Raw genomic sequence first — 16413 nt, 5'->3', positions numbered from 1 at the left:
CAGAGAAATGCAACAACCGCATGATCCCGTTCAAGTTAAGCGTATGCTGATAATGACGAAGATACAGGTAAAAGATTTATTAGCGGCGGACGGTGAGCAGCGCGCGCGCGCGCGTCTACGCCCGTAGAAAGGAAACGAAAGCTCGTTAGTCAGGTTTGAGTTAGGTAGTCGATATGGACGTCAGCCACAATTCGTTTCGTTGCCTAATTATAAAGGCCGTAGCCCTTCAGGCTCGAAGCGGCATCGTTTCAACTTCCGAAGCGTGTCGTGGATGCCCGTGCGCGGACTTTATAAATTATTCAGGTCGTCGATGCCGGGAAGACGGCACGATGCGATGCAAAAAATTAAATCTGCCGGATAGTTCCTGTCGTTACCGAACATTATTGTTATTAATGTTTCACATTAATTACGGCCAGAAAAAAGATGGCGTCAAAAGTCAACACAAAGACCCCGGCACGATGGTCGTTCCGCTAATGCACACACCGAAATTAATTTACGAAAAATGCCCTTCCAGACGTAGGGTAAGGGCCTATACTATTACTGTGCCTATACTAAATATATGTCTTTTTTAATATACTTCTTTAAAAATAAGGATAATTAATATAGTCACAGTAATTGACACCCCCGCAGTATTTGGGTTCCTTATCCCTTATTTATACATCTTTAAAAAATCTAATTCTCTAGCAGAAATGTAAAATATTTTGTAGTGTTGCAATATCATTGTTTTTTCGTCGCACTAATAAAAATGAATTGGTCGAACGTTATGTGTCTACAGCATGATGCTAATGAGAACATGTAATCAGAAGAAGAAGCGATGATTGGGAGTCAATAGGAAAACAATAAATTATGAAGTATTACCGCTGAAATTAGAAGGATGGAGGACTGGTATGCAAATCTGCCGGCGTGTAACAAATTCTCACGTGATAAAGTTTGCTACTGGAGTAGCTGAGCCTTGAGTGGGTCTCCGAGTAGTATGTATAGTGACAAGGCTGTAGATAGCAATCGTAATTTATACTCGACCCGCGTATTCAGCATTTCCAATCTAAATGAATGAACAGCAATAGATAAGGAAGAGCTAATAAACGGTGCTGCCCTAAATCCGTTCCGAACGTGTTACATAACGTAGAATCGATTTCACAGAATTAACAGTTCGCAGAAATAGATGAATGCCCGTTCTGTATTCATTACATAAACATATCAATAATCTTCTTTTTTTCAATATTCTTTGTATTTAAATTAGATCGGACTTTTCCGGTCGGTTTTCAGGTTAATTCGCCTCGTGGCTTACACTATCCTCTGCAGAAATGGAATTTAAAATTTAGAAATAAAATTTGGTTTTATGACTGAAGTAACGAGCTTCATGCATTTTCAATAGCGTCTGCTTAACACTCAGACGTCCAATTTAGATCAACTAGATTCAACTGGCTTTGAAAAATCTATGTAAATAAATTTCGTTATATTTTCCCACAGAGAGGAAGCAGGTTGACATGGCGCGACGTTGCCTGGGAAGAGCGCGTGTGCTATTGGTTGCTCGATACAGTGTATTCTCATTACGAGTCAGTGCCCACTTTACAATTTGGAGTCAGTGGAACTACCCACACCACCGCGGTGAGAGTTCGAGAGCCGTCTGGAGCTACGTGCAACATTGTATCGGAGAAAGACATTTTCTCAGTCTTCTTGTCACTATCGCTTAGTAGTCATAAGCTTTTATGACTTGTAGACGGATATGACTCTTAGGTCTCCAGCGTGCCCTGTGTATTTCAAATACGACACTCGGCGACAACCTCAGATTTCGTCTAAGAGTCAGTCACCAGAACAGCGCAACCGACTCGTAACGAGAATTCACTGGTCAGTGTACCTTAAAATATATATTTATTTAATTTCAACCTTACGGTCAAGAAATGGACTCCAAACCAGAGCTGTTCAGCGTCTGCTAAGAACGGCTACCAAGGGTTCTCGATGTAGGGTGAGGATGCTAGCTGACTACGGGTCACGACATTTTATCCTATTGTATAATACGTGCGGCCTGCGAATTCAACTGATTTTCAGTATGACTTATCTACGACTATTGTTTCGCAATGACCGATGAATGAGATCTGAAAGGAAACTACGAGCTGACACGCGAAATATAACCAGGTTATCGATAGCCGCTCTCGGGATTAGCAGGATTTCGAGCGGGCGTCTGAGTAGTATGGATGGTGACTAGGAGAGAGATAGCGATCATAATTTATATCGAGCCGGCGTGTTCGACGTTTCCAATCGAAACGAACGAGTCGAACAGTCGGAGATATGTTCGCGCTAATAAATGACAGAAACTGCTTTCCACTGCTTCCCCATAAATATAGTAAACAACTGGCGGGAAATTTACAGCTTCTAACGTTTCATACTATCATGGACGCGCGATTGCGTGCACGAATATTGTTTGTAATAACGCATCGGGCCTCGGCTAGTAGTTCTTGCCTTTCGTTCGCAGCCCTTATGGAGATGCAACGTTTCGTTATGCGCTATTTGATTTTACGATACAACGAATAGCGTTACGTGATATCGTTAAAGCCGCCACGTTGTAATAAGATGTAATAGTTTACGATATCACTCTTTATCCGGCACATATTTTACCTCGGGTACAGGCTATAATTGTATGGGTGCTTGCGGGTGAATGAAACTGCACACGTAAGCCGTGCTCTCACGCGCATGGATGTACAGTTAATAGACAAAACCGGTTAGTTAAATTGTTTGCTATATTTTTTATAGCTCCACTTTCGTACCGTAGCGTCTGCAGCGTCCAAGTGTTCCTTTCTTTATTTGTACTGAATTCATATAATATAAATATCGGTAACGGTACTGAGACATACACTATAAGAGCTTTTATGATCTTTTATATTGCTACGAATATTAGTATATACACAGAATCGTCGAGGATATACGCAGCGTCGTTGTGGAAACGACGGTCTACTTATTAAAAACAAAACTGGTAACCAATAGGATAAGGAAAATCAGAAAAGATGAAGAAGAACGAGGGCAACAGAGAATGTCGTCGGTAAGGTAGGAAATGATTATGATAAAAATTTTTTTTCGAGTCGCCAATAATCCTTTTGGGAAACATGTTTCTAATGCAAAATGAGGCTATGTGCAAAATTTGAGCTCGATCCGATGTGACCGATTTTCGGAACTTCAATATAATTAATAACAGCATCCAATTGTTTGCCGAGATTCTGTTCCAAAAGAATGTTATAAGTTTAATATCCATTTTGGCTGGGATTCGAGCACCACACAAATGCTTCTGCAACATGCTAGCAGCGCACCGTGTATGTATTATGTTCACCGAAAACGACGTCCGCTGACACCGTCAATTACCTGAACGTTCGTGTGACTACAACGGCAGACCAGCCGGCATCGTGAACGCATTTCGATGATATCGCGGAATATACTATGCATAATAGCTTAGCGTCGGCGCGAGTGCGTGGAAATTAACACATCGGTTCATTAAAATAAGTCAGAAGGCGTGCGACTAACAGCCAACGGCTGGATGAAAACTTCATAAGCGTTTCCTTTTCCTAACGGAGACAGAATGAATTACAGGCCTATAATTTATCCCACATTATTGCGGGCCCGTTGCAATAGAACTCGTCACACGGTAAACATATGGTAATCAGGCGATTCGACTCATCAAGGCTCAGCTTTGTAAATGGCACGGATGTCCTCGGTAATTTATGTGATGCACAAGCGTGTAAGTGCGACCGGTGATCAAGCGAGCGCTCACCTCGACGTGCTATCATTAAATTCAAAGAGAACGCATTACGTATCTCCACTTATGCGCGTCGCTGCGGGATTCGTTGAAGAAAGAAAATGAATCGCTTAAAAAGGAAGAAAAGCGAAAGCGACAAGAGTAAACTGATAAAATGTGCCTTTCACGTGTTGGACAATCACCTTGCCGAGCAGCGGAGAAGGATTGCGAGCAGCGGAACGTTCGATACGGTTTGATTGATTGCCGGTTATAAATATTCGGCGTCGCGTATCAGCGGTGAACGAAAACGAACGAAAAAAAAGCAGTCTGCAGGCACCGTGCATTTCACAAAACTTTCTCCAATAAATTTCCTCTTTAGATTCACGTACACGCAAGCTAACGTCAGTTGAATTCTTAAGGAATCATTTGGAAGTTATTTTGGAACCGCCTCTGTACGGCTTTCTACCTACGTCTTACCTTTTTTTTTATTTTTTATTGTTTGTAATGACGAGCGCGACACGAAAATGGTAACGACGCTCTGAAGCCCCACGAACGTGTTATAGAAAAATACATCGAGTGAGATACCTTGTCTGTGCTCTCATTTCCTCTCTGTTCAGCATAATAGGCCCAACATGTAATTCAGCGTACTAGTCGAAGAACCTCCGGTATCAAATTCCAAAATGTATAAAGTACATCAAATATATTCTTCATGCATTCCATCAGAGACTTAAAATCAGAGTAGACATTGCATCTTATGTGCTTTTTTGTCCAGGGCTTGCGGAGCTCTAAAAGCCCCCTGGAGCCCCCGTACTTATCGTTTCAATGTCGCGCCCAATGTTACCGATAGTTCGCAGATTTTGGCGTATTAGCACAGACGAGGTATAGCACTCGTCTGTGGTATTAGCACGAACTCAATATTCTGTATACTTCATTCTTGCTACGAGTGCTGATTTCAATAGTGTATGAGACGAAGCATTCTTTTCTTAAATAAAATAAGTTGTGAGGAAATAAATACAGATTTCATATTATCAACATATACATTAAAATTTCACTTTTTCCAAATTATACTTGACAAAATGAGTTAGCACTATTTAAAATAATAAGAGTAAAATAAAAATGAGCTAGTAATAAAATATTTATACAGAATTAGATACGGTGACGACTATCCCCTCTAACACTGTAGCTTCGTGGTACTGCGACTTCTCAACATACTATAACACTTTGCCCACAACCGTGATCTGGTAGATGATATAATCTTGGGACAGGGCATGTTATCTGAAGCCAGGTCTATAAGTATATATGTTCTATGGTCTAAGTGCGTGACGTTCCTCTTCTCGCGCAGAGAATCGCAAAAGGAGAAGTTTATGTTAGAGGGGAAGCATAAAGATTCTACGCTAGCAAGTCCGTATACATAAGTGTATACTTGATGCCACGAATTCAAGACTTTACTGCGCATATGACATCAACGGGAGTCGTTCATTGGCTAATCCCCTACTCGCGCTCCTACGACCGCGCATCTCTTCTGCGTCTAAACGCTAGTTGTTGATAATACCATGTGTTCGTAGCGTTCAGAGAGATATGGTTTCAGGGGTTAAGAGAAGACAAATTATAAATTACTTGTCTCCCGGTATATGAATATTCATGACGTAGTGGATGATCGAGTGGGGGAGCTGAGACTTTACAACAAGGCTAACCCACAACGACATGCGCGAAATAGGTTCCTTCTTACGTGGCACAAATTATTGCCGCTCCCATTTTCTAGTTTAGGATCGTATCACTGGATATACGATCATGGGTTATTAAAATTGACTGAGATACCTATCTAATCCTATATCACGTATCAAGCTTATGGAATATCATAACCACAGAACATTCCTAATCTGTGGTGATATTATTAAAAAATATATATACAGCAATGAAGTATAATTTTATATATTAGAAAGGATGGATGAAAAACTCATTAAAAAAAGTCACCGTAAACAACAACGAGCCTACCATAGACTTCTTAGAGATATGAATATTAAATGCTGTACTAATCCAACAAAGGTTATTATCTATTTAAAAAAATAGAATCAGTAGAATTCATGAATGATGAAATATGTACTAAAATCTACTTGTTTATCTTATATTCTATTATAGTATTTGATGATTTGCAATGCTGGTTTGGTAACTGGGTTTAAACGAGAAGCATTGCAAAATATTACAGACCCAATTGTTTCAAAGTATGATATAATAATGCCACCAAATAAATCCTATTGTTTCATTAAATTTTCTTCAGTGGAAGATGCTGAAGATGCATACAAAAAAATCCATGGTCATGTAAAAATTAATGGTTCCGATACACCATTGTATGCAACATTTACAGAATCAGGTACTTTATTCATTCATAAATTTAACTAAGTACATATTACTTTTTCTCACTTTATGAAAATCAAAAAGACCATATAAATGTCAAAATTATGTTTCAGTTCCTGATCTAGATGATCAATTAATTTGCGACCTTCCTTCAGGACTTAGATTAATAGAAAATATTATAACTGAAGAAGAAGAAAAATGTTTATTGGATTCAATTAATTGGACCAATGAAGGTATCATAAATGTTTTATAGCTATTGGTACATAGTATGTACATTATATATATATATTTCTTTTTTACTTTTTAGAATCTGTTTCATCTGATTTAAAACATAGAAGAGTTAAACACTTTGGCTATGAATTCCAATATAATTCAAACAAAGTAGATCCTGATAAACCAATTATACCCATTCCAGAAGAATACCAATTTTTACAAACATTATTTAAGCAATATCACAACGTACCATATGAATATGATCAGTTAACAATAAATCATTATTTACCTGGACAAGGTATATTACATGAAATCTTCTTTTTAATGTTGCTTTATTTCTTAAATCTTTGTAATCTTCTATAATTTAAGGAATTCCTCCACACGTTGATACACATAGCGTCTTTGAAGATTCTATATTGTCATTGTCATTGGGTTCAGCATGTATAATGGACTTCAAGCGAGGAGATAAAAAAGTCGATATTCTTTTACCTTCTCGTTCATTGCTAATTATGTCAGGAGAAGCTCGCTATGCATGGTCTCATGGAATTTGTCCTAGACATAATGATGTAGTGAAATCTACAGATGGAACGACAACACAATCACGAAGCACAAGAGTGTCATTTACATTTCGAAAAGTGAGAAGAGGTGATTGCCTTTGTATTTTCCCAGAATGCTGTGACACTAAAGCAAAATCTTCCACCATTCTTATTGATGATAAAATAGCAAAAGGACTAGAATACTCTTATGTACATAGTGTATGTGTTATAAATTATATATTGCAATATTTTGTTATAAAATATATTACTGTAGTTGTAATGAACTTATATATTATAGGTTTATGAAAATATTTCAAGTCATTTTAACGAAACAAGACATAAACAGTGGCCAAATGTTCTAAAGTTTCTTCAATCTTTAAATCCAGGTGATATTCTTTTAGATGTAGGTTGTGGAAATGGCAAGTATCTCTATGAACAACAACATATATTTAAGGTATACTTTCTCTGTGTTTTTATTTATTCATTTTTCTATGTACGATATGATTAAATCTTTCAATCTATTCAAGAAATTAACTACTTCAGGTTGGATGCGATCGAAGCCAAAATCTAATGAAAATATGTTACAAAAAGAAATTTGAAGTTTTCTTATCCGACTGTTTGTATTTACCATACAGAGATAATAGTATGGATGCAGCAATAAGCATAGCAGTAATTCATCACCTTTCAACTCATGAAAGAAGAAAACAAGCAATTTCAGAATTAGCACGACTTCTTAGACCTAATGGAAAATGTTTAATTTATGTATGGGCGAAAGAACAAGAAAAGGATTCTGCACAAACTGCATATTTAAAATATAACACAAGTAGAAAGGACAATACAACATCATGTGAACAAAAATTAACAGAATATGGTGTAACACTACCAGTTCATGAAAATCGTACAAAATTTATGTCTACAGATATGCTTGTTCCTTGGAAAAGAAAAGGAGGAGGAAACTTTCTGAGGTATTATCATGTATTTGAAGAAGGAGAACTACCACAGTTGTGTTCCCAAGTACCCATGGTTAACATAGAACAAGTATATTACGATGAAGGAAATTGGTGTGTCATTTTACAAAAAAAAAAGTGAAACAATTTGACTTCAATAAACTATTTTTATATAATAAATGATGTGCGTTTTAATACCTTCTTAAATATAATAACTATAAACATACATTAAAAATAAGACACATATAAGAATTATAATGCTTTAAATGATTTTACCTTTATTGGAAAAAGAACAAAATACATGGAATATGTGTACTATACAGGGTTTTAGATATAAATAGTCCCTGATTATCTAGTTTTGTCATTATAAACATGAATAATGTGTAAGTAGACAAGACAAGTGCACTGTACAAAGCTCACTCTGCTTGACTTTTACTTGCTATTGTGCTTCAGTTGTATAACATATTTAATAGCAATATAGATTATCATTATCATCAGTATTAATAATAATATTATTATCATCGGCATCATAGTTTTCATTATCATTACTATTGATATTAATATTAATTATTTGTATTAGGTATCGCTTGTAAATATATTAGCACACCTTATTCACATAAAAATAGTGTCCAATTATGAAATTAATGGAGAACGACAATTGATATCGAACGCTATTTCCAAAAATTGCAACCGAGTTTTATAATAAGTGTAACTTTTTTTAGATGTTAATGTCAATAGTGTACATAATATATACAACGATTGACAATACTAAACTATTAGTAAAATTGTTATATATTTTTAATTGGCGAATGCTTGATTTAGGACAAAGTATACTGTCCTATGCTGTTTCATTTATGTATTCAAGACTTACACAGGGCCAACTTCTTCGGGATCATAGTTTTTTACTCTTTTGTTGTACGCAATTATTTCCTAATAAAAAGAATATGAATAATTTAAGTGTAATAAATATTAATTTTTTTATTATTTCAACTATCTTAAATGTCTAAATCGTTTAAGAAAATCAGCTTACTCTTTCATATCTGGCTCTATCCTCTTCTGCTATTGCCATATATTTTGATTTAGTTTGAAGATCTGTGCTCATCCATAGTTTACCCAATTCTTTGGCAATATCACCTACTCCCATCTCTGGATGTAATTCCCTCATTTTACCACGTAATTCTTGGCAAAAATAGAAAAATGCAGACCTGAAAAAAGACTTATAAACACACCATCAAGCATAGTAATCGTAAAGTATACAAATAAACGTACAGTGCTCTTTTAGGCGCATCTTTATCTCTGTATCTTTTTGTTCCTCTACGTGTTGGTTTCTCTGGTTCTTCATGGCTTACATAATGTCTATCATAATAATGCATTTTTTTATTGCAATGTGCCCCATCTTCAAGATGTACAATCTAATAAATAATTTTTATTTATTTATGTGTATACATCTATCATATAAATCCTTTTTTAGATTATTTCAATCAAACTTACTTCATTCTTCACTGGTACAGCATTAATGATAAAATTTTTACTTTGCATATTTGACCATTTCGTTTGATTGTTTGAAACACTGGATACATTTCCAGGTTTCATTACTTGTTCACCACATTCTAAGAGTTAAACAATTGATTACATGTATATTTGTCAATGGATATAATATTTCTGCATTCAACTGTATTATATATGTCGTTTTGTTATTAAATATATTTGAAAGTTATTAAAAATTATTTCAGAATGAAATAAAATTTTACCTGGAGTCATATTTGTTTGACCAACGATCATTGTGTCTCGCATTCCAGAATTCAAAGAATTATCACCTGTTTTTGTAAGGTAAACATTCTTCCTGTCAGATGATTCCATGTTTATAAAAGATTTTTTGCTACCAGTCTGTGCCCAACAACTTGATGATCTTTATAAAAGTATAATGATCTGTGTAAAATATACATACTAGTTGCTTTAAATGCTTAAAAAGTGATTACTGCTATACTCTGACAAATCATCATATACTGTTATAAATATAAATACTTTTTATGGATTTCATGTTTTAAAAACAAAGAAGTTATTGGTATTAAAATTTCAAGTTTCATTCGTATTTTCAATGCAATTTGGTGCAAAGTTCATACAAGAACTATTGAATACTAAATTGTAATTTTTTGAAATATAATTTACAGAAAGCATTTAATACCCATTCTGATAACCTTAATAAATACCATTATTTTGTAGAACATAAACAAATGTAACATATTTGTTCATGATTCTTTATAAAAAAAATTTTAAATACCATATAATCCACAGAAAAGATATTTCTGAGCAATAATATTTAAAACAACCTTTTTCCGAATATTATGGTTTGTTTAATTATCGAATATTTTGACATTAAATACATAAATCCCGATTGTATAATTGTACCATGTCTCTGAAATAGGTTACATACTGGAAATAACAATATTAGACTTTATTCGTATATTTATTAATAATGCTTTCACGAAATCTAAACAAAAAACGACATCGTAGGAGAACAGATTCCTTCGTTACGATACAAACTATAAAAAAACTGTCTATAGTCACATCGCGTACTTTCGTCGAAAAAATGAAACAAAATATGTAAGAAGAATTTGATAATAAGAAAAACGGTACTTACAATAATAAAATGAACCAAGATATTAAAACTTTCGAATATAATAGCAACATGGAAGTAATGGAAGCAAGAGACAAATGTAACAGATATTTGCCTACAGATGACGTACAAAGGCAATCGCTGCTACAACAACACAATATAAATGCTTCTTGATGCTCGCCCCGAAAGAGTTAAGAGGAAATAAATAAAACTAAGATTTAATCTGGTTCGTAAACAGTGTTTCAACTTACCAGCAACAATTGAATGACAGCGTTGCAAAAGGAGTACGGAAAAAGCGACTATAAGTAACGCGGAACGTAACTTATTAAGCATCCATTCCACAGATCGGTCCTATCTATACACATCTATCCGTACGTATCACGCGTACCGTGATCAGCATTATACACGGAACACGTACAGTGTTTAAACGCAACTTTTTACCAAGCACTTAAAATCAGATTTATTGGAGTAGCAAATATTTAATGGTAAAATACTTGCCAGTTATTGAACCATAGAAAGCGAATTATTGACAACAGGACTCGATGTTAAAAAACAGATCGTATAAACCAAGCTGATTGAAGCAGATATGACCGGGCATGGCCACTTTGTGGTGTGCATATACATGTATAATGCGCGCGCGCGCGCGGATAAACATGACTCCTACGTTATACAGGGTGTTCCAAAAATGTTGCACTTCCTTGAAAGAGACGATTCCTGAGGTCATTTGAAGTCACTCTTGCATTTGTGAAAATGTTCTTCACGGCTTCGTTAAGGAAATATTAACGCTAACCACGGACCAATCAGAGCGCAGCTACAGCGGAGCGTGGCGTTGACGTTGGCCGAACTGGAATCCGTCCGCTATAGCTGCGCTCTGATTGGATCGTGTTTTTCGTTAATAACTCCTTGATGAAGGCGCGGAGAACATTTTTGCAAAGGCAAAAGTTAGTTCACTAACTTCCAACTTCTAAACTGTAGGACAAAAACTGATCTGTTGTTCTTTTAACTATCACTTTATTTTTCAAACTAAATAAAATACTCTGTGAAATATATAAGATTGTTTATATTTAATTTGATTGTCTGTATCATATCTTTTCTAATGTATAATCTACAGTCTATATGTATACAATAAATAAAATAGATGCATGTGAATGGGTATTATATTCTGGTTAATTAAATATAATTTTATTTAAAAAACTGTTATTAAGTACAAAACTGTAGTTTGTTTACTTCTTTTACTAATATATTTTGAATATTTAATAATAATACATATGTATTATTTCTTACGGGGAAATTTTACACATTTTAATGAATCTTTCAAAAGTCGATACTGTTGCAATTTATCTCGATCAATATATTGACGTATCGATATTAAATATTTTTTAAAAATAATATTTGATTACAATTATTTGTTACACTATAACAATAAAGAAAAAATTTATTTATTTATATTACTAGTGATTATAAATTGAATAAAAAATACTAGAAATCTGTACAATGCAACTGAAATAACGTATTGACATTTGTGTCAAAGGTTATGTGCATCTGAGCATTGTTACATACATACATAGGTATTTTGTCTGTCCACGTGTTTAATGTGTCAATAATATACAAAATCATGAAGGAAACAATATTAACAAATTGTGAGAAAAATTTCATAAATAAGGCAGTGGAACAAACAACGGTACAATGTTTTATTTAATTGTTTTATGGAGCCTTACACAGTACACAGTTTAAAAATATTATTCAAGTAAAATTTTATATATCCCATGTATGAAATTATTATAAATTTTTATAAGATTTTTTTGTCTTTTGGGATTATGTGACTAATTTATTTTCAAAAGATTAAATTTAACTCTAATTATGCAAGACTAACAAATAAAATTAGCACATTTATCTAATGTATTAAAATACTTTCAGCGATTAGATGGCAGAAATTTATTGGAAGCAAGGCCAGTTAAAATTTATTTTGGGTCCAATTGGGGAAACTGTGTGGTTTTACTTGGTCAAACTAGGTACAATAGACACAATTATTTTCTTATTTTAGGCTGTTACAATTTCACATATAAGGGTAGACATTAATGTTGCTGTATATATAAATAACTATCAATAACAACAAAATGACATATTGTATGATACTGTAAAATATTATTGCAGAGTGGTAGCACAGGTATCATGTGATATACAGCAACCTAAAACATCACGACCGAATGAAGGAATGTTGCATATCAATGTTGAACTTAATCCACTAGCAGCATCACATTTTGATGGTGGTAGACAATCTGAAGCTTCAATATTAATTAGTAGACAACTTGACAAATGTTTTAAAGACTCAAAATGTATCGATTTGGAATCATTATGTATTATAGCTGACAAAAAGGTTAATAGTTTTTTAAATACTATCAATTATCAACAGAGTGCCACATATAGTTTAAATAATTAATATGATGCAGGTATGGAATTTAAGGGTTGACATAAATATTATTAATCATGATGGAAATTTAATTGACTGTGCTTCCATTGCTACATTAGCAGCACTTTTACATTTTCATAGGCCAGATGTAACATCAACTGGCGAAGATATTATAATTCATTCGTTTTCTGAAAAAGATCCTCTTCCTTTAACATTGTATCATTATCCAGTTTGTGTATCTTTTATAACATTTGAAAGGTCAGTACTTTTAATTGATCTAATTCCGTTAAGCTAAATGTATTTTAATGAAATTTTATTTTTAGTGGAAACACAATTATGGATCCCACATATTTGGAAGAAAGAGTTGGAGTTGCTCAACTCACACTTGGCATAAACTCTTACAGGGAAGTTTGTAGTTTACATTTTAATTATTTGACGAAAACTATGACTGTGCAAGATGTAATATCAGCAGTTTCGCATTACGCAGCAAATTATGCAACTAAATTAGTACAACAGATTAGGGAAGCAGTAACTCACGATGTGGAAGCAAGGTTCAACTTTAAATATATATTAAAATACTTCCTTTTTTATTACTTTATCATGCCCTAATTTCTAGTATACATACATACATACCTTATTATGTTTGTAGGTATAAAAAAGACGATCGTAATACAAATCGATTTAAAGAGTGTATAACGCTAAAGAAATTGACTACAATCAACAGTGAATCTATTAGTATTAAATTGCGTAAATGGGGTGAATTAGAAAAATTAGAGTCTGAAGGTAATATTTTTATAACCACTTACCAATACTTCCTTTTTGTTCTGTGAAAATGAATATAAATTGAATACAGTCTAATTTTTATAGAAGCGTATTCAGAAGAAACTGAAGAGAGTAAATGCAAAATTTTGAATCCTGGAGAAGGTTCAGCTGAATTAATAATAGATACTGTAAGTATTCATAGAATTATCATTGAATTACTACTAATTTACTGAATGAAATCAATTCTACAGGGTATACCAGTTGGTGAAGGTGGACCCAGTGCATGGAATATGTCAGAATCCTCAGAGGAAGCCAGTGACGTAGAAATTACAGCTGAAGTACAAAAAGGAAAGAAAGTGTTAGATGATATAGGTATGCTTTTAAAAATTGCATTTTTTATAAAAAATGTTGATTTTTTTCATATTTGCAATTTATGAAATATTAATAACGTCAATTATTATTGTTTTAGAAATAAATGAAGATAGTGAAGAAGAAGCTACTGAAATGTTAGACTCAAAAGACATAATGCAGTAAATGTAAATTCATAGAACTAATAAACTCTATACGATTATAAAAAAAAGTATTCCATCACTTTTTTTGCTAAGTCGATATAGATATTATTTCTCTTGAGTATCGTGAAATATAAATCAAATAAATGAAAGTTCAAAACGTGTTGTTATACATAATATATTGTTTTAGCATGTTTTATACATAGATCTTATAAAATACCTATGCCTATTAACAAGTAAAAATCCATACCTATACTTTTGATCTCACTAGTAAAATATCATTACAATAACAAAACTCATATTCGTAAAATGTAGCCTAGGCTATGTGGTATCGTTACTCAAACCGTTCTTCTGATCCAATTTATTTGCATTGGTTTTTACTGTGTACATGAAAAAGCTTAATGCTTCTCTTTCAACTACAGGGATGGTCTTAAAATGCTTCATAAGTGTCTGAAATAAAAAAATACATGATTTATTGATAAAATATTTACTATAATATCTTCATAACTCACTCCTTTTATTTAAAGTATGCATCATTACACCTACATCAGCTAATTGAGCTTTATTTAAACCTGGCCGTGTAGAAACTTTATAGTGCCTCTTGTACCGCCTTAATGTGCCGACTTGTAATTGGAAAAGGTCAACCTCTGGAAGGTCATTATCAGTTTCTCCAGAATCTTCTTCAGAATCTTTACGTCTTCGCTGTTGCTGTTGTTTTGATCTTGCACATTGGATTACTTGTTTATGATAATCACAAATGTATATATGTCGTGCCTATTGACAAATCAGGTTTACAACGATATCAAATGTTTATCTAATAGGACAAAATCAAATTTCGTTAGTAAAGAATTTTATTTTAAAATGTGATTATTCATGTTTCTAACCATTAGCATTTAGAAATGCTGGGTGTAGAACATATGTAGGTGTATATATTTCATTCTATAATTAGTGCAAAAACATATAATAATACACTCGTTTGAAATAATACATAATTAGTAATACTCAATAATAAACAACATTAGGTGATACATCTATAATGTTGTTTACTGTTAATGAACTTCAATCATTCACAATGACTTTTTCAAATTTGTTCTCTCTAAGTGTAAAAGTTTTATTACATTTTATATATATATAAATAATATTTGATCTGTCATTGTTCACATATGATGTCACAATTACATGAAAGAAAAAAAATTTTAAACGAAACAAATCTGAAAAACAATTTACTACAATAATCTTACTAGAACTATTCGTAATTGTTAATCTTACCACTTGATCGAGATTAAGTTTCAATCGCCGCTGTGTTACAGTTTTTTGAATACGTTTGCTGTAAGAAGCGTTGCCAGCTGGCCGAGTGCATCGTTCACCCTCATCTACAAGGCAACAAATTTGATCAGCAGCTCCTCTGGAATCTTCTTCACCGGTACTGAATCCATTCATTTTTTTTTATTCTTAACATCAACTAAATCGGTATGAAGAGTATGTAGAACTTTAACAACCTCGAAATGTCACGACGTATATGTTTGCGTCAAAAAACGGCGTGTCCCAGAGTAAAATACACTCGGCGATATCTGCTTTTCACACTCATAATTTCCTGTCGAAATTCATTTGTTAAACACCATTCATTAACGAGATTTACACTTCTTTATACACGATATAATGTGAACTTCGATAACCGGTGTCTAGTCTGTTATTTAATCAAAAGATTCAAGCTTATAAATCGATCATTTAAATAGTAGAGTTTGCGTATTACGGGCACCTCAAAGTTGAGCGATGTCCTATAACGTTTCACTTTCTTTCCCTCAAACGATTTAACATGTGAGTTATTTTTATATGTTCACTATAACAAGTGTTTCGCGAATCTTGTCACAATACAGACGTTTAACCTTGTTATTCCCTTTGCAACGGGTTTTCGAATTAATAAACTTCTTCAATGTTCTTTACTATAATTCTTTGCCAGCTACACCGCGTTTTGTTATTTACACAACTACATTGATTCACACGATACTGCGTAAAGGTGCATATGTATATATATATAGATATATATATATATTTGATATATGTACTTACATATATGTACATATGCATGCAAGATGGTTCAACTTTGAGGCATTCCCATTCTGTCAAATTCAGTACTACCAACTTTAGATATTATCATCGACAGACGATAAAATAGTTTTATACCTATATTTTGTACAATTTGTAGTTAATACAAAATATGTACTATACATTTTTATGTTCATGCAAAAAACCTATTACATTCCTTGTAACATATTTTAATCATTTTCTTTTTCTATAAAATTTATATATGTAAACTCTAACGTGAAAATTATAATGGAA

At 33.4% G+C, this 16413-nt stretch overlaps 4 protein-coding genes and 1 long non-coding RNA gene across 7 annotated transcripts; 3 read left to right on the top strand and 2 right to left on the bottom strand.

Annotated features, from left to right (window-relative positions):
- The first annotated feature begins 689 nt into the window (after positions 1-689).
- On the top strand, positions 690-1807 carry LOC143355042 (uncharacterized). Its single transcript, XR_013082438.1, has 3 exons — positions 690-885; positions 1471-1608; positions 1790-1807. It is a non-coding gene; the product is annotated as an uncharacterized LOC143355042 (long non-coding RNA).
- A 3354-nt stretch (positions 1808-5161) lies between these two features.
- LOC143355204 (tRNA (carboxymethyluridine(34)-5-O)-methyltransferase ALKBH8) lies at positions 5162-8155 on the top strand. Its single transcript, XM_076789827.1, has 7 exons — positions 5162-5770; positions 5864-6095; positions 6193-6312; positions 6387-6590; positions 6662-7047; positions 7127-7282; positions 7372-8155. Exons 1-7 carry the CDS (start codon positions 5669-5671, stop codon positions 7915-7917), a joined length of 1746 nt encoding a protein of 581 aa, XP_076645942.1. The 5' UTR covers positions 5162-5668; the 3' UTR covers positions 7918-8155.
- Positions 8028-11019, bottom strand: LOC143355206 (high mobility group protein B1). 3 transcript variants are annotated; one of them, XM_076789829.1, is made up of 7 exons: positions 10644-11019; positions 10417-10536; positions 9527-9684; positions 9267-9385; positions 9045-9187; positions 8806-8980; positions 8028-8705 (listed from the first exon to the last, which is right to left on the bottom strand). In XM_076789829.1, exons 2-7 carry the CDS (start codon positions 10464-10466, stop codon positions 8643-8645), a joined length of 708 nt encoding a protein of 235 aa, XP_076645944.1. In that variant the 5' UTR covers positions 10467-10536; positions 10644-11019; the 3' UTR covers positions 8028-8642. The 3 variants fall into 3 exon arrangements, with proteins under 3 accessions (XP_076645944.1, XP_076645945.1, XP_076645946.1); XM_076789830.1 differs by having other exon boundaries at positions 10417-10533; XM_076789831.1 differs by lacking the exon at positions 10417-10536 and having other exon boundaries at positions 10644-11016.
- Positions 11020-11580: 561 nt separating this feature from the next.
- On the top strand, positions 11581-14235 carry Rrp45 (exosome complex component Rrp45). Its single transcript, XM_076789828.1, has 9 exons — positions 11581-12073; positions 12310-12404; positions 12547-12769; positions 12843-13060; positions 13126-13353; positions 13452-13585; positions 13670-13752; positions 13816-13936; positions 14034-14235. Exons 1-9 carry the CDS (start codon positions 12008-12010, stop codon positions 14096-14098), a joined length of 1233 nt encoding a protein of 410 aa, XP_076645943.1. The 5' UTR covers positions 11581-12007; the 3' UTR covers positions 14099-14235.
- Positions 14236-16104, bottom strand: Sap30 (SIN3-associated polypeptide 30). Its single transcript, XM_076789832.1, has 4 exons — positions 15833-16104; positions 15343-15667; positions 14620-14847; positions 14236-14523 (listed from the first exon to the last, which is right to left on the bottom strand). The coding sequence occupies exons 2-4, from the start codon at positions 15511-15513 to the stop codon at positions 14395-14397; spliced, it is 528 nt and encodes a 175-aa protein (XP_076645947.1). The 5' UTR covers positions 15514-15667; positions 15833-16104; the 3' UTR covers positions 14236-14394.
- Positions 16105-16413: the final 309 nt, after the last annotated feature.

This window comes from Halictus rubicundus, chromosome 6 (assembly GCF_050948215.1).
Source record: "Halictus rubicundus isolate RS-2024b chromosome 6, iyHalRubi1_principal, whole genome shotgun sequence".
Classification (NCBI taxonomy): domain Eukaryota; kingdom Metazoa; phylum Arthropoda; class Insecta; order Hymenoptera; family Halictidae; genus Halictus; species Halictus rubicundus.
This window is presented reverse-complemented; position numbering and strand designations above follow the sequence as displayed.